Genomic DNA, 19,074 nt, shown 5'->3' with positions numbered 1-19,074 from the left:
AGTGACTGGTGTCCCCTTGAAAGGACTGAACGTTGCAGGGGTGGTGATTCCAAACATCCCTACTTACCTCACCAGATTGGACAATGCAAAAGCTAGATAGGGCACAGAAAATGAGATGAATGGTAGAAAATTGTTGGAAAATTAAACAGGATCTGATGCAAATTTCACCAATTCTAAAGGTTGGATCTCTATGAAGATAGATACACAGAGCTCCTGGTACCTGAGTCCAGCTATGGCACAGAAAGTTAATTATTTTGTGTTCTAATTAGTGCAGCTCCACTTGAATTTGTCAGAATGCCCTTTTTTATTTTTATTTTTTTATTGTACTTTAAGTTTTAGGGTACATGTGCACAACATGCAGGTTTGTAACATATGTATACATGTGCCATGTTGGTGTGCTGCAACCATTAACTCTTCATTTAACATTAGGTGTATCTCCTAATGCTATCCCTCCCCCCCAACCCCACAATCGGCCCCGGTATGTGATGTTCCCCTTCCTGTGTCCATGTGTTCTTGTTCAATTCCCACCTATGAGTGAGAACATGCAGAATGCCTTTTTAAAGATATTTTGAAAGACATAAATAAATAGATATCAATTTTCCTTAAATTGGCCTACCCATTCAATGAAATTCCAATGAAAATTGCTTGTTTGAATGTATATTTATATAGAATACAAGTTGATTGTAACAGAAGAAATTGCCGAAATATCTAAAGCTGCCTGAAGGTTAAGTAGCCCTACTAGTATTGAGATATTTCAAAGGGAAGTAATTAAGATTTATGACACTAGCACATGGATGAGTAACTGAACTAAAGCAACAGAACAGCAATAGGGAAATAGACATACCCATATGAGGAAACGTGATCTGCAACTAAGAAGGCACTATAGATCAATGAGTGAAAGATGAACTTAATATGCAGCAGACATGGCTTATTTATAGAAAAAAATAAACTTAAGAATCTGAGTTTATTTTTTAAGTGCATAAAGAATGAGATAAGAATACTTTATACCCATATTCATACTTATATATACAATATGCCTGATGCATCTACATATAAAGAACATAATTTTAATTATTTTAAAAGGAAATATAGAGAAAAAATCCTTTCATCCTAGTGTAAAGAAAAGTTAAATAAGAGGAAACTTGCAAACCAAATACTAATAATTCAAATATATTAAAATTAAGTTTTAGTACATATAACTTATAAAGGTGAAGTGTCTATTTCAATCAGAACTTATATTCAATAACTACAACTAACAAAGATATTTAAAAAATCATATATAAGGATTCTTACAAAGCAATAAGAAGAAAAAGCATTAAAGAGCAGATGCTGACTCAGCAAGATGGCAGGATAGGAATAGCTCAGGTCTGCAGCTCCCAGAGAGAGGAATGCAGAAGGCAGGTAATTTCTGCATTTCCAACTGAGGTACCCAGTTCATCTCCCTGGGACTGGTTAGACAGTAGGTGCAGCCCACGGAAGGCAAGCAGATGCAGGCTGGGGCACTGCCTCACCCGGGAAGTGCAAGGGGTCAGGGGCCTCCCTCCCCAACCAAGGGAAGCCCAGAGGGTCCTTGCTGTGAGGGAGGGTGCTATCTGGCGCAGATACTACGCTTTTCTCACGGTCATCGAAATCCACAGAACAGGAGATTCCCTCAGGTGCCTACACCACAAAGTCCCTGGGTTTCAAGCAAAAAACTGGGTGGCCGTTTGAGCAGACATTGAGCTAGCTGCAGGAGGTGTTTTTTGTTTTGTTTTGTTTTGTTTTCCGTATCCCAGTGGCACCTGAAACGCTAGCAAGACAGACCCCTTCACTCCCATGGAAAGGGGGCTGAAGTCAGGGAGCCAAGTGGTCTTACTCAGCAGATCCCACCCCAACAGAGCCCAGCAACCTAAGATCCACTGGCTTGAAATTCTCACTGCCACCACAGCTGTCTGAAGTCCACCTGGGATGCTGGAGCTTAGTTGAGGGAGGGGCGTCTGCCATTATTGAGGCTTGAGTAGGGAGTTTTCCCCTCACAGTGTGAACAAAGCTGCCAGGAAGTTCAGACTGGGGGGAGCCCACCACAGCGCCTCAAAGTCTCTGTAGCCAGACTGCCTCTCTAGATACCTCCTCTCTGGGCAGGGCATCTCTGAAAGAAAGGCAGCAGCCCCACTCAGGGGCTTATAGATAAAACTCCTATCTCCCTGGGACAGAGCACCTGAGGGAAGGGGCGGCTGTGGCGCAGCTTTAGCAGACTTAAACGTTCCTGCTTGCCAGCTCTGAAGAGAGCAGTGGATCACCCAGTACAGTGCTCAAGCTCTGCTAAGGGACAGACTGCCTCAAGGGGGTCCAGGGCTCCCATCCCTCCTGATTGGGAGACAACTCCCAGCAGGGGTCGACAGACACCTCATATAGGAGAGCTCTGGTTGGCATCTGGCAGGTGCTCCTCTGGGTTGAAGTTCCAGAGGAAGGAGCAGGCAAGAATATTTTCTTTTCTGCAGCCTCCACTGGTGATACCCAGGAAAACAGGGTCTGGAGTGGACCTCCAGCAGACCTGCAGAAGAGGGCCTGACTGTTAGAAGGAAATCTGAAAGCAATAGCATCAACATCAACATAAAAGATGAACACATGAAAACTCCCTCTGAACATTACCAACAGGAAAGACCAAAGGTAAATCCACAAAGATGAGGAAAAATCAGCATAAAAAGCCTGAAAATTTAAAAAAACCAGAATGCCTCTTCTCCTCCAAAGGAAGAAAATTCCTCACCAGCAAGGGAACAAAACTGGATGGAGAATGAGTTTGACAAACTGACAGAAGTAGGCTTTAGAAGGTGGGTAATAACAAACTCCTCCGAGTTAAAAAAGCATGTTCTAACCCAATGCAAGGAAGCTAAGAACCTTGATAAAATGTTAGAGAAATTGCTAACTAGAATAACCAGTTTAGAGAAGAACATAAATGACCTGAGCTGAAAAAGACAGCACGAGAACATCGTGAAGCATACACAAGTATCAGTAACTGAATCGATGAAGTGGAAGAAAGGATATCAGAGATTGAAGATCAGCTTAGTGAAATAAAGCAAGAAGACAAGATTAGAGAAAAAAGAATGAAAAGGAACAAACAAAGCCTCCAAGAAATATGGGACTATGTGAAAAGACTAAACCTACATTTGATTGGTGTACCTGAAAGTGACAGGAAGAATGGAACCAAATTGGAAAACACACTTTGGGATATCATCCAGGAGAACTTCCCCACCTAGCAAGACAGGCCAACATTCAAATTCAGGAAATACAGAGAACGGCACAAAGGTACTCCTTAAGAAAAGCAATCCCAAGACACATAATCGTCAAGTTCACCAAGGCTGAAATGAAGGAAAAAATGTTAAGGGCAGCCAGAGAGAAAGGTCGGGTTACCCACAAAGGGAAGCCCATCAGACTAACAGTGGATCTTTCTGCAGAAAACCTACAAGCCAGAAGAGAGTGGGGACCAATATTTAACATTCTTAAAGAAAAGAATTTTCAACCCAGAATTTCATATCCAGCCAAACTAAGGTTCACAAGTGAAGGAGAAATAAAATCCATTACAGCCAAGAAAATGCTGGGGGATTTTGTCACCACCAGGCCTGCCTTACAAGAGCTCCTGAAGGAAGCACTAAACATGGAAAGGAAAAAGGGGTACCAGCCTCTGTAAAAACAAACCAAAATGTAAAGACCATTAACACTATGAAGAAACTGAATCAACTAATGGGTGAAGTAACCAGTTAGTATCATAATGACAGGATCAAATTCACACATAATAAAATTAACTTTAAATATAAATGAGCTAACTGCCCCAATTAAAAGGCACAGACTGGCAAATTGTATAAAGAGTCAAGAACCATCAGTGTGCTGTATTCAGGAGATGCATCTCATAAGCAAAGACACATATAAGCTCAAAATAAAGGGATGGAGGAATATTTACCAACAAATGGAAAGCCAAAAAAAAAAAAAAATCAGATGTTGCAATCCTAGTCTCTGATAAAACAGACATTAACCAACAAAAATCAAAAAGACAAAGAAGGGCATTACATAATGATAAAGGGATCAAGGCAACAAGAAGAGCTAACTATCTTAAATATATATGCACCCAATACAGGAGCACCCAGATTCATAAAGCAAGTACTTAGAGATGTTCAAAGAGACTTAGACTCCCACACAATAATAGTGAGAGACTTTAACACCCCATTGTCTATATTAGACAGATCAATGAGACAGAAAATTAAAAAGGACATTCAGGACTTGAACTCAACTCTGTACCAAGTGGACCTAATAGACATCAACAGAACTCTCGACCCCAAATCAACAGAATATACATTCTTCTCAGCACCGCATAGCACTTATTCTAAAATCAACCACATAATTGGAAGTAAAACACTCCTCAGCAAATGCAAAAGAATGGAAATCATAACAAACAGTCTCTCAGACCACAGTGCAACAAACTAGAACTCAGGATTAAGAAACTCACTCAAAACAACACAACTACATGGAAACTGAATAACCTGCTCCTGAATGACTACTGGGTAAATAAGGAAATCAGGCAAGAGAAAGACATAAAGCGTATTCAAATAGGAAGAGAGAAAGTCAAGTTATCTCTGTTTACCAACAAATGGAAAGCAAAAAAAAAAAAAAAAAAAAATCAGGTGTTGCAATCCTAGTCTCTGATAAAACAGACATTAACCAACAAAAATCAAAAAGACAAAGAAAGGCATTACATAATGATAAAGGGATCAAGGCAACAAGAAGAGCTAACTATCCTAAATATATATGCACCCAATACAGGAGCACCCAGATTCTCTGTTAGAAAACCCCATCATCTCAGCCCAAAAACTCCTTAAGCTGATGAGCAACTTCAGCAAAATCTCAGGATACTAAATCAGTGTGCAAAAGTCACAAGCATTCCCATTATAATAGACATTAATAGACAGAGAAGCAAATCATGAGTAAACTCTCATTCATAATTGCTAAAAAGAGAATAAAATACCTAGGAATACAACTTACAAGTGATGTGATGAACCTCTTCAAGGGGAACCACAAACCTCTGCTCAAGGAAATAAGAAAGGACACAAAAAAATGAAAAAAAAAACATTCCATGCTAATGAATGGGAAGAATCAATATAGTGAAAATGGCCATACTGCCCAAAGTAATTTATAGATTCAATGCTATTCCCATCAAGCTACCATTGACTTTCTTCACATAATTAGAAAAAAAACTACTTTAAATTTCATATGGAACCAAAAAAGAGCCTGTATACCCAAGACAATCCTAAGCAAAAGATCAAAGCTGGAGGCACCATGCTACCTGACTTCAAACTATACTACAAGGCTACAGTAACCAAAACTGCATGGTACTGGTACCAAAACAGATATATAGACCAATGGCACAGAACGGAAGCCTCAGAAATAACGTCACACATCTACAACCATCTGATCTTTGACAAACCTGACAAAAACAAGAAATGGGGAAAGGATTCCCTATTTAATAAATGGTGCTGGGAAAACTGGCTAGCCATATGCAGAACTCTGAAAATGGACTCCTTCTTTACACCTTATACAAAAATTAACTCAAGATGGATTAAAGATTAAAATGTAAGATCTAAAATCATAAAAACTCTAGAAGAAAGCCTAGGCAACAGCATTCAGGACATAGGCATGGGCAAAGACTTCATGACTAAAACACCAAAAGCAATGGCAACAAAAGCCAAAATTGACAAATGGGATCTAATCAAACTAAAGAACTTCTGCACACCAAAAGAAACTATCATCAGTGTCAACAGGCAACCTACAGAATGGGAGAAAATTTTTGCAAGCTACTCATCTGACAAAGGGCTAATATCCAGAATCTACAAGGAACTTAAACAAATTTACAGGAAAAAAACAAACCATCCCATCAAAAAGTGGGCGAAGGATAAGAACAGACAATTTTCAAAAGAAGACATTTATGCAGCCAACGAACATGAAAAAAAGCTCATCGTCACTGGTCATCAGAGAAATACAAATCAAAACCACAATGAGATGCCATCTCATGCCAGTTAGAATGGCGATCATTAAAAAGTCAGGAAAAAACAGATGCTAGAGAGATGCTGGAGAAAATGTGGAGAAATAGAAATGCTTTTACACTGTTGGTGGGAGTGTAAATTAGTTCGAACATTGTGGAAGAGAGTGTGGTGATTCCTCAAGGATCTGGAACTAGAAATACCATTTGAGCCAGCAATACAATTACTGGGTATATACCCAAAGGATTATAAATCATTCTACTATAAAGACACATGCACACGTATGTTTACTGCAGCACTATTCACAATAGCAAAGACTTGGAACCAACCGAAATGCCCATCAATGTTATACTGGATAAAAAAAAAGAAAAATGTGGCACATATACACCATGAAATACTATGCAGCTATAAAAAAGAATGAGTTCCTGTTCTTGGCAGGGACATGGATGAAGCTGGAAACCATCATTCTCAGCAAACTAACACAAGAACAGAAAACCAAACACTGCATGTTCTCACTTATAAGTGGGAGTTGCCCAGTGAGAACACATGGACACAGGGAGGGGAACATCACATTCTAGGGCCTGTTGGGGGTTGGGGGGCAAGGGGAGGGAATAGCATTAGGAGAAATACCTATGTAGTTGAGTAAAAAAAAAAAAAATATATATATATATATACACACACATACATATGTATATATATACACACATATATAGACATACATATACACATATATATATACACATATATATGTGTATATATTATATATATATATAGAGAGAGAGAGGCAGATACCATAATTAGGCATTTCTATAAAGGCAAAATTAAACATTTCTAAATGTACATAAAATCGTTAAACTTCATATTATTATAAGAATGCAGGGAGACTACAGTAAGAGATAACTTTACACATAGCCTAAAATGGAACACTCTGAAAATGCCAATAAAAACTTTTATTCCCTGCTTAGAGTACAAAAATTGTATTTTTCAAAAGAAATGAAAAAAATATAAATGTGATTTAGCAAATGTGACCATGTTTGCCCAATGGTTCAACAATTCTATGTATGTAACCTCCGATATACTAGTACTTGTGTATTTAGAGAAATATTTGAAACCTTTAATATCATTGTAGGTAAGACAAAAGAAGCAAATAATGCAAATATCTGTAACCAGTAGAATGATAAATGTTGGCATATATTTAATATGAAATATTCTATAAAAGTTAAAAATGAGCAACAGATACATGCATCAATAGGAATTACAAAATATTATGTTCAACAACAATTTTTGGAGACTATATACAATATTGTTTTGCTTATGTTAACATGGAAACTAAAGAGCATTTTCTTCAGGCACACATACAAACAGTACTATAAACTAACGGCAAGAGTGGTAAATAAAAATTTGAGATTTTTGACATAAGTGATTGGATGGGAGAAATGAAGATGTCCTGGTACAAGCACAAATGTATCAGTGGTGATCAGCTGCCTTAGTTACATAATCGGCATATGTGTGCTCACTTTATTATTTGTTGAATTACACACATCAAATAATTAATTTAATAAAAAGTAGCTTCTTACCTGTTTGTCAGATCCACACATGTTCCATTATTTTTGCAAGGTTCAGAGGAACATTCATTAATTTCAATTTCACATAGAGATCCAGAAAACCCAGGTCTGCAAATACACCTTTTAAACAAAAAATTTAGTAACTCCATTAGTATAGATGTATAAAATCAATGCTTCAACTAATTGTAGCATGGCAAGTTTTTAATAAGTATAATTGTTGCTTAATTCAGCAATTAAAATTCTATACCTATAAACATCTAGACACATAAACATGTATCTAGACACTTTTTAAGTTTTCTGTACCTGAAATTGTTGACCATATCTTCACAGTCGCCATAATCCTGGCAGGAAAGGAAGAGGCACTCTTTCACATCAATTTCACAGTGTTTACCTTCAAATTCTGCAAAGAGTATGAGATGAGTATGGATGAGCAATCCTTGTTACAGAGTAAAAAAATCAGAATCAGTAGTAGTCTAAAGAATACGCTCATAATGGAGGTTAAAAAAGGAAAAAGAAAATAATTAATCTCAAGCTTCTCATAAAACTCCATTTCACATAATGTGTGCATAAAAACATGCCAGTTTCTAGATTAATGAATTTAAATGAAATACTCAAGGGAGGAATACTCTACTAAATCCCCTGAGAAGGTAGCGATGTTGCTAATGTTGCTGTTGTTTTAAGGTATTTAAATGTTTGAACAAGAAGAATTGAAATGATCTGGAAAGCAAATGAATTAATGTGATGACCAATCTTAAAGTAAAATTGAGCTTCAATGATCACATTTATTCAAGGCAGTTAGCAGATGAGGCAAATTATTTAATTGCTTTTTATATCAAAGTGATTCAAAGAAAACAAAATATTTTGATTCATAGCTACATAATCAGTCATCCATTTAAATACATGCCAGTTATATTTTTAAAAAAATAAACGTGAAAGAAAATTATACAGGCTGATAAAAGAGGTAGTTGCAATTATTTTAACACATTTGTGTCAGAAAAAAACCTGCATGATATCACTTTTTAAAATACAATGAAATATATAATATTTATGATAAACAGTTAAACAATTCTATGGTTATATGTTAACTAAGTATAATAAAATATATGTGTAAAACCATTTTTCTGATTAATATTTTTTCTGTGCTAGTTTAAACATGTAAGAAACAAGATTTCCCTTTATTTTGCTTTTTCAGTGATATTACCAAGCACTAAGTAAGTGCAGCCACATTATACAATATTCTAAATGTCACTATGCAATCAGGCTAATTTAATTTGAGAAACAAAGAGCGATCCAAGTTACTTTAAGAAAACTGTATTCATTGTTTGCATACACATAGACCGGAATTGGAACTAAGAAGCATTTAAAGGGAAGCGTAGTCTAGCTACCCAGGAATGGCTGTCTTCCTTTCATAGTACCTGTCCTTTATCCTTCTCATATCACTTTTTCTTCTCTTTCTATCACAAATATCTCAGCATGTTCAGTTTCAAATCACTTGTAATGTTGGCATGCAAGTGACATAGCACAGCTTTATTGGTCTCTATGTCTATATTATAACATTTCAGCTTCAGCACCAACTGTTGAATGAAAAATTCCCTCGGTATTTTCTCATTCAGATTCCCAGGATAGAACATAGAATTGACTGACCTACTTCATCTTTTCATATCATACCATGCCACAGTCAATGCCATTCTCTGTGGTGTCTACCATTGGATCAAACTGCAAACCTGCCTCCTGTTGCAATTTAACAGGGAGCTTGGTGTTACACCTTATAAAATCTGGCTGCCTCTTTGGTAGTATATAATATGGAAAACTAAAAGTTACTTAATCCAAAAGAAAACAAAAAAGTAAAAGAAACAAAGTACAGATACAACAAATAGAAAACAAATAGCTAGAAGGTGTATTTACAGCCACACATATAAAAAATTATATTAAATATGATTTTTTAAAATGCCAATTTAAAGGTAGAAGCAGACTAAATAACAGAAGAAACTACATGATATCTAAAAGAAATTTATTTAAAACATAACAACAATGATAGGTTAACATTTAAAAGCTGGAATGATCACACACTATGAAACACTAATTTTGAGTAAGCTACCGTACTTATGTGGCTAGCAGACGAGGTAGACTTCAGGACAAGCAATATTTTTCATTTGCCTTATTTTTCTTACTCAATTCTCAGAGCCTGCAAATGAATCTCTGAAGTTACATTTTTGTAATTCGTTCATATGCTAGGTGTTGTATCCTCAGCTTTAGAAACAAAATTAAAATGAATTACTTCCAAGTTAATATGGCTCTCCTCATTTTAGGTGAGCAAGTTGTAATCATTCCAACATGCTTCAATCACTCTTCCATCACCATTGCCGTTTTCTATATTTAGGTTGTAAATGCCATAGTACAGATATAAACAACTTAGATTCTATTTTCAAAAGATGTTTAATTCTTTAAGTATTTGATTGAGGTTAGATTTTTCACAAGTTAAAAATTTAGAAAGTTGAGCACATTTCACCATTCCTACTTTAAGTCTGGTTAGTTTTCTCTGGGAGGCAGGGCATTTTGACACTAAAATGATTCTTAGAAATCTTCTTTTGAGGCAGTGGAACTCAGGGGCACTGACTGGCTATAAAGAAGTGCCAGTGAGCCTCCATGATTTCAGCTGTGCTGATGAATGAGAACACTCAGGGCCCAGGACCTTGGGTAGCTCACAGGATAACCTTGTTTCCTGTGATTTTGTCATATTCATTAAGTTTGACATTTCTGAGATGGAGTTTTGTTACCAACTAGCAACATATGTCAATGGGTTGAGGAAATGAGATTGCTGAAATGCAGTAGACATTGGGAGAAAAAATAATATGTGGATTGCATTCAAAATAAAGCCAAGCTTTGCTGAGAGAGCCTATGTTTTAGGGATTTTAAGAGTGAAGTATGGATACAGTCACGTGCTGCATAACATTTTGGTCAATGACAGACCACATTTCTAATGACAATGATCTATAAAGATTATAATGGACCTATAAATGCAGTAGGATATCTCATCTAGGTTTGTGTTAGGACACTCTATGTTGTTTACACAACAAAATTGCCTAGTGATACATTTCTCAGCATATATCCCCATTTTTAAGCAATACATGACTGTATACTTAATCCCAAACTACATATTCTATAATCCTTAGTGTTAGAAGTTGATATTCATTTCTGTGAAAGGTACTTGTTTTGAATATATGAAGTTACAGGTAAGAAACTGTCCAAACAGAAAGTTTATTATTACTCATTTTGTGCTGTTCCCCTGTTCTTTATTCCTACTCAGAACTATTTGGTTGACCATACTTTGTTAACTGCAGGGAGGATCTTCACATGCATAAAAGTGAAGCTTCTTAAATGGATACTGTCTTGATCCTTTTCTTACACTGTCTCGTCTTTGTATGGCTATAACAAATACACATGAATGGTTAGTAAATGATATTTTTATACTTCTGCACTCATTCCTCCAAAATACACAAAATTAATTTTTAAAGCCTACTGCTCAAATGTAAGATCTAAATCAATCTGGATTGTAGGTATTATTTTTTAAAATCACTTAATATTTTCTCTTTTCTAACAAATTCAGCCTTTTTGCACTTTATTCTCTAGAAGGTAATGTATGGAACAGAGTACAATAATGAAATTTTCATAAAAATTATTTTACATAGCATTTTATCATTCAGGACTATGTTTTAACAGTCTCCACTTCAGAATTGGTATTAGTTGGAGTAATTTGAAATGAATGTAAATAGGGACACCATACATGTATAGGGATACCGTGGCATGAATTCACACAAGGTAGTTAAAAATCATATGTTTTTAAATAAAACCTCTAACACTTAAAAATGTTTTTCTTTCAAAAGTATTAAATGTATTATTTCTATTTATTCTTAATTAAATAATCTAATTTCTCTGTATTTAAAAGCTTGATAAAAATAAAACAAAAAAACACCTCAGAAGTTTCTCTTAGCAAGTCAGATTTTTAAAAAAATATTATTTTATTTAAAAATATTTGTATTCAAATATTAACATTTTCTAAATAGTTAACATTTCTAAATTTTCTAAAATAACCAATTTTGTAAACATTTTCTAAAATAATTTTCTAAAATATTTAACCAATATAAACATTTCTAAAATAACCAATATAAAAAACTCTTTAAATTTAACTTTAAAAACTATGAAATATGAATATACAGAACTAATATTTCCAATAGTCCCTAATAAGATTTTTAACTCCTATTTTTAAAGTGAACTTAAAAAAAAGAATAGAAAAGCTAATATTTTAGAATGTAATAAATTTTTAACATGTTTTATGTTTAATTATGATGTATTTTCTTTAAGGAATTTTCTAATTCAAATTTCTACAGCTATTAACCTTAATAGGTATGTGCTACAACATGGGGACATGTTTTTAATTGTCAACAGGAGTAATTTCTAATTTATACAAACTGTTTTGTCAAATGACACATGTATTTGGTGTTTGTACTTGTATACCTTAGGTAATGTGGAATTAACATAATGATAGTGTATATATGCTGGAGTAATAGACACATTTAAATGCAACTACTTGCCTCCCCTGATACTACAATTCCATCAAGCGTAGGATCCCAATTGTAAATCAATAGCACATGTAAATGATCCGATTCTGCTTTCACTACAGCTCTTTGCAAGGCATCTTTGCCACACTTTAATCCTGTCATTTAAAGAAACTTCTGCTCCTTTCACCTTGAAGACATACAAAGTAGCTATTTTAGAAACTAAGCTCTTTACATTAAATTAAGAAGTATTTGATAGGGTAATTTTTTTGCCTATAAACTGAGAAAATGGAGTAACTCAAAGTAGAAAGATAAAGAACCATTCATAAAAAGAACATTAGAAAAGAAATACATGTCAAGAATTATTTAATTCTTGACATATATTTCTAGGCTAGACACACACATGCTAACATAATAATTCTACTGTATGCTACAAACACACACATTCTCATGCATTTCATTTGAATCGTCTTTACCTTCGTAATCTTCAGGTGGTTTTGTGGTATTTATTATTATTATTTTTTTTATTAGAGACAAGGTCCTGCTCTGTTGCCCAAGCTGAAGTTCAGTGGTGTGATCATAGCTCACTGTAACCCTAAACTCCTTTGTTCTAGTGATCCCCCCTGCTTTAGCCTCCTGAGCAGTTAGGACTGCAGGCATGAACCACCACGCACTGCTAATTTTTTTAAAATTTTTTTGTAGAGATAAATATGTTGACCAGGCTGGTCTGGAGCTCTTGGCCTCAAGCAATCCTCCTGCCTTAGTCTCCCAAAGGGCTGGGATTACAAATGTGAGCTATTGTGCCTGGCCCTCAAGTGATATATTTTATATTTGATTTCTACCAGCTTGAAGTTGAAACCAGTTTATTCAACCTTTCCCACTTAATTAACTCTTTGCCTTCACTATATGTTTTAGCCATTACTGTAATTGCCATAAACAACATAAATAAAAACATGAACTTAGTTAAGAAGTGAGATATATTGGTAACCCAGCTGAGAGGGAGACCAGACAGTTCACAAAACTGAAGAAAGAACTTAAGTTCTGCCAGGATTCCTTCTTCCCCAAACGCCTCTATCCTACTGTATCCTACTATATACAGATCATCTCCACATGAAGAGAACATGGTAGTTGACTGTACCGATTGAAAATATCTGGCAGAAACAGAAGGCTTCTTCTCTCAGCATCAACTCTAAAGAAGGGGTCTGAATGCCAATATTCCAGTCACATGCATGCCCAGACTTAGGTAAATCATAGTTACCAGGGGGATGGAATTTACTACGTGTCTTAGCTTGGGTTCTTCCAGAAATAAAAAATAAAAAAGTCTAAGATAATGATTTTCTCACAAGTAGTTTATTTGAGAGGTGATCCCAGATCCCAGGAACTATTGCAAGGGAGTGGAAAATAAAGCAGGGAAGGGAGTAGTTTAATGAGCACATAATTGTTGTGGGCAACTGAGGCTTCATATGCTGGAGACTCTCTTATAAATCATGTGGAACATAACTAAAAGTTGTCTACAGAAATTAGAAAGCAGTGTTATGTATCTACAACTTGTCATCCCTTGTGCATATTTCTGGCATAAATGTGGAAGTGATGCAGGATTTTTCTCAGCCCATTTGGCAGACTCGTGGGAGGGGTGCCCCATCTACTTGGTCCACTATGCTCAAGCTTTTGGGGGAAGAAGCACATATGCCAGGGAGTGCAGGACCTGGCTGGCCACTCCAGATGCTGAAACAGGAGCAAGCTCCACACGGGCCCCCAGCCTGACCAGGTGTGTTGCCTTGGGGGGAACATGGTGGCACCCAGGTGAGGGTGCCTGTGACACTGAAGCCCCAGAGGGGATTTTACAGTGCTCCTTTAGTTCCACCATTCACAGAAAGCAGTGTGTTAGCAGCTCAGTTGGTGCCTTGCCTTGTCACATGGGGTGGCTGCCCTCCGCTGGGGAGGGCAAAGGTCTGGTTGGACAACCTTTCTGGGTACCCTCCCTCAGTGGGTCCCAAGCTGTCCAGTGTCCAAGAAGAATGAGGTCACGCAGATGATTGAAGGGTGGTGAAGGTGGAGAATTTTATTGAGTGATGAAAACAGGTCTCAGAGGAGAGGGGAGCTGGAGAGGGTACAGAAAGGACAGGTCGTCTTCCTGTACAACCTGAAGACAAGTTGTCTCTTCCCGAAAGTCAGGCCATCTTATCTTCTACTGACTGAGTCTGGGGTTTCTATAGACACAGGATGGGGAGTGCTTGCTGATTGGTTTGTGAGTGTGCAAAAGTTAAAATGAAGACAAGACTCGAAGGTGGGTACAACAGTGTGGAAAACCAATTAGGAAAGGGCAGGTATACGTAAAATAGGTGAAGGGTGGGGATCAATCAGAGGAAAGCACACCAAACAGGAAGACAAGTTCTCAATCCTGTCTGAGAATTTAACTTATAGCTTGGCTTTCAAGCTTTAAACTGTCATTGGCTTGGAGGTGATGTTTCACCGGGTACCCACCCTTATCTGTCTAGGCATTTGGCTGCCTCCTGTCACTATCAAAAGCTTTTTACTGCATTGTACTTTAATGGTTAATTAACTGGTGTGTCTCTCCCTTAAACTTTCAGTTCCTTGAGGGCATATCTTCACCATGTTTAATTTTTCCAGAACCTATCTCAAGACTTGACACATCATAGGAAATCAGTATGTTTGTTGAATCAGTTAATAATATTTTTAAAATTTCTAGAACATTAATAACATGCAGTTACAAAATAGACATGTATTTGTGTACGGAGTACAGTTTATAAAGGCAAAAAAAGTTGATTACAATAAAATAAATTTCTAGGTGTGTAAATTCATTACATACTAAATAATCACAGCTAACACTACTGAGGTGTCAGAAATAAAACCCATTTGTTTATAGAAATCTCATAAAATGTGCCTTCCTATGTATTATTTTTCTATTTATTAAAGCTAATTTCTTACAGATATTGTGCCTATTTTCTTACAGATATTGTGCCAAACTAATAAGATCTTTATATAAAATAACCATATTGAATTATTACTGTCACATGCACTTTTGCCTCCTCATTTTCCTGTGGAAAATGTTCACTATTCATAGAGACCCAATTAATCACCTCAGTTTTAGTCAGAAGACAAAAGCATTGCCCTTTATTTATCTCACAAAGCAGGATCACAATAGTTCTGGTGCTTAACTATACTGATAATTTTTTAAGTAGCTTACTTTGCAAAAAGGATTGGATTATTTTTACTATTTTTTTTTACTATGTATATTTTTACTATATATTTCAATCACACTAACCAAAATAGCTTACCTGCTAAGCATGCAGTCTGACATAAACCCAAAAGTATCAGTTATTCTACTTGCTGGCCCTTCAGAGTGAATTTGAATGTCATTTCTAATACAGTTGTCTAACATATAGTCGCATTGTTACTCTGGCTGAAATTTTATCTCTACTCATATTTATCTAGTGAGAGACCCTACAGACTCGCTAAAAACTATGAAAACAAACTCAGAAATACATATGCTGAATCCTTAGCCTAAAGCCTTAAATTTCTACTCTTATGACCCGTCCTATTTTAGTCAATTGACAAACACCAACAACTTACAAAGAGATCCAGTGGAGCTTCCAAATCATATCTGTAGATGTTAAGTCCTGGAATTTTTTGTAGTTCTAAATGTTGATACTTGTGAGAATTAAATTTGCTAAAATATTTTCTTTTAAAAACAATATACTGGCTTTGACATAGAACCTATTTTAAAGAAAGCTATTAAAGTAACCCAGTCAAAGCTTCTAAAATGTTGCAGAGTCAACTTCTTTTGAATTTTCTGAGGTGGTTTTTAAAAGCAATGCTACAGCCTTTAATTTTTGATCTGCTACAGAACTTAAAACTACTAAAGACATTATTACAGTAGTCAGATCTGATTTACAGAAACATACTCCACAATTAGGTTTAGAAAAACATAGATGCAGATTAGTTAAAAAGTGATGTGCACTTCAAGTATGTCTTTGTACTGAATCACAGTCACAAAGGAATAAACAAATAATTCACTGTGTCCACCTGCCACTCTAGCCAAAGCTCTGATTTGGCTTAAGTACAATAATAAAATACTAAAGGGAAATAAGATTTCATTTATTTAATAATAGCGAAATCTAAATTCTCCCCATGACATCTTTGTCAATGTTCAAGGGGACAGCAGATATCATTACTAGTTCAATATATGACTAGAGGGTTTTAAAATGTTTCCAAACTTTCTTTCCCCAGCCCCGTAGCAGGAAAGAAATAGCACTATGTTTTATAAATTTATTACATGCACTTATAAATAACAAATGAATTTTGAAAATATTAAGGTTTGAAAACGATGCCCACTTTGTAGAAAATTATCTCTGGTGAAAACAAAGGAGGTTTATCTAAAGTGAATAAATATACTATGGCCTCCTCAATAAATATTTATATTCTGAGATTTTTTTTCTATTTTACTTAGCCTACTTATATTCTCAGAAATAATATATTTCTTACATTCTTAGAAATGTAAGTAGGCTAAGTAAAATATTCTATGTAGTAGAATGTTTAGAATTGTTCTACTAAATAAATTAGCTTCACTGATATTGAATAATTTTCAACAAGTTTCACTCTCAATGCTTGCTAAAAGGAAAACTATTTACTTGTTTGAATTATGTTCTTCATAATTACTAAATTTTTCTGGGCATCAAATGCTACCCTTGTATTTTTTCTTCTCTATTTTGTTTTTCCTGTCTCATTCTTGAAAACATTCTTTCATATACTCTATAAAGCCCATGCTATGTTTGCAAAATCAATTACTGATGGCTTTCTCGCTTTTAATCCTTCAGAAGGCCCAGAAGTTTCTATCATGTATACAGGTTCAAGGACTTGTCTCAATGTCCTCAAAAAAGATTAACATCTTAAGGAAGTTTCATAGGGTTTGCAAAAACAAATGGAAATGGCTTTGAATAAGATAGCTGTTTAACTAATGTCATCTAAGCTGGTTTTTTTGAACAGAAGACTAAATAAGTGATATCCTTATTATTAAGAGACTGCCTTAAGGGCCAGTGAGAGGCAGGAAAACATGAAACCACAGTGAGTATTAGAAAATAAATTGCAGTTGTGGACCTCCAAACACAATGTGTTTTTTATATTATGCTTATGACACATCTAGTTATTCTGAAAACCGGCCATGTGTTTTGGAGCAGAAGCATTTCCACTGAAAATGGTAATTGCTTATGAGCAGCCATTGATACATGAATAGTGAACATGTACCTAAACCACGGTGCATTAATAAGACTTTCTTCACTTGCATATGAAGAGACCCCAATCAAGAAAGTTTAATGACATAAGCAGAGTTATTGGCTGATATGACCCAGAAAGCCAGAAATATCCTGGCTTCAGATATGGCTGGATCCAGGAGCTCCAATAGTAGTTTTTGAACTGCTCATTCTTTCTTGCATAGGATTCCTCTTACGAGACAAAGCAGCTACCCAAGTTATGTGATTGTAACTAAACAACCTAAGTAGAAAGAAGTGATATTTTGATAGCTCCAGAAGAAAATGTACAACAGGGCATTTCATTACCCCCAATTATACCTATTCCCATCTCTAACTGCTATTGTCATGAACTCTACATGAACAGGATTGTTAAGAAAAGAGAAACTTATTAAAGGAGAGACAACTTCTGAAAGAAAAAAACAGGGCCAAAAAGCTATACAGCTTCACTCTTTTCCCTCTTCCCAATGGTTAATTCTTAGATTAACTCCTTGGGTGCATTTCTCTAATATATTTTTATAACTGGATTTGAAGTTAGATACTCCCCTACCCACAACGTACATAGGATTTTTCCAACCCATTTTAAGAGGCCATCATCCCATAGGCACAATAAACACACAAACTAATTAAGTAATTATTTAAAAACATTAAAAGCCATATCAGCTCTTACCTTCTCTACAAATACAATGCTGATTTCCATCTACCAAAGCTAAGCATGTTGAGTTGTTTCTGCAAGGGTTATTAAGTAGGTCACAAGGGTTATAGTGTTGGTGGCAAAATTGTCCAGTATAAAGAGGTGGGCACAGACATACAAATTGTCCAGGGATGGTAGATTCATGACAAAGACCTCCATTCATGCATGGATCAGAGTCGCATTCATTTATTTCTTCACTACAGTTCTGTCCAGTCCATCCAGAAGTACACTCACATCTGAAATAAAATATTAAAATTTTAAGAAGTGTGAACTCTTTTTCAAGCTTATTTTTTGTATTTTTAATTATTCCCTTGAACTAATAGTGTGTGGTGCTTTTAAATTTATAACAGGACTAATAAATAATACATAGTTTTAAAATATTGTTTGCCTAATTTCCTGTGACAATATAATATATATTACCACAAAACTTACCGCATTGGCTGAAATAAGATTTTAAAAGCATTAGCAAATTTCTAACATAGTTAGGCCTCTGAGACATGTCAGAGAACAACTATTGAGCTAAATTACCAATTGAGCAAAATTTGCCTATGAATTATTTAATATAAAATAAGTTTTACAGATGAGATCACTGTTTGTAAGCCTTAAATGCTCTTTAATTCAGTGTCCTTAACAATATGTGAAATTCTTGTCATCACCAGAGTATATAACAAGGTGTTACTTTATGTTAAGCATGTGTTTTTGGCTTTGTGTGTGTGTGTGTTGAATCACTTGAAATACATTTTAAAAAATATATTCTCTTTTTTAAAATTTTTAGATTCAGGGCTTACATGTGCAGGTTTGTAACACAGGTAATCGCATAATGCTGTAGTTTGGGCTTTTGTTGAACTCATTGCCCAAATAGTGAACACAGAACCCAATAGGTAGATTTTCAAGCCCTACCCTTCTCCTTCCCTGCTCACTTTTGGAGTTCTCAGCCTCCATTGTTTCCATCTTTATGTCCATGTGCACCCATTGTTTGGCTTC

General features: G+C 35.6%; 1 protein-coding gene across 2 annotated transcripts in view; it reads right to left on the bottom strand.

The window, feature by feature from the left end:
- The window catches only part of EYS (eyes shut homolog), a 2,056,951-nt gene that overhangs the window by 1,231,621 nt on the left and 806,256 nt on the right, over positions 1 to 19,074 (bottom strand). For both annotated transcript variants that reach the window (XM_032154320.2, XM_032154329.2), the window contains exons 16-18: positions 18,067 to 18,326; positions 7,877 to 7,973; positions 7,586 to 7,693 (exon numbers count right to left, since the gene is read on the bottom strand). In XM_032154320.2, the coding sequence (XP_032010211.1) occupies positions 7,586 to 7,693; positions 7,877 to 7,973; positions 18,067 to 18,326 (465 nt within the window). The remainder of the gene's footprint in view (positions 1 to 7,585; positions 7,694 to 7,876; positions 7,974 to 18,066; positions 18,327 to 19,074) is intronic.

Source organism: Hylobates moloch, unplaced genomic scaffold, assembly GCF_009828535.3.
Source record: "Hylobates moloch isolate HMO894 unplaced genomic scaffold, HMol_V3 SCAFFOLD_2, whole genome shotgun sequence".
Taxonomy (NCBI): Eukaryota; Metazoa; Chordata; class Mammalia; order Primates; family Hylobatidae; genus Hylobates; species Hylobates moloch.
This window is presented reverse-complemented; position numbering and strand designations above follow the sequence as displayed.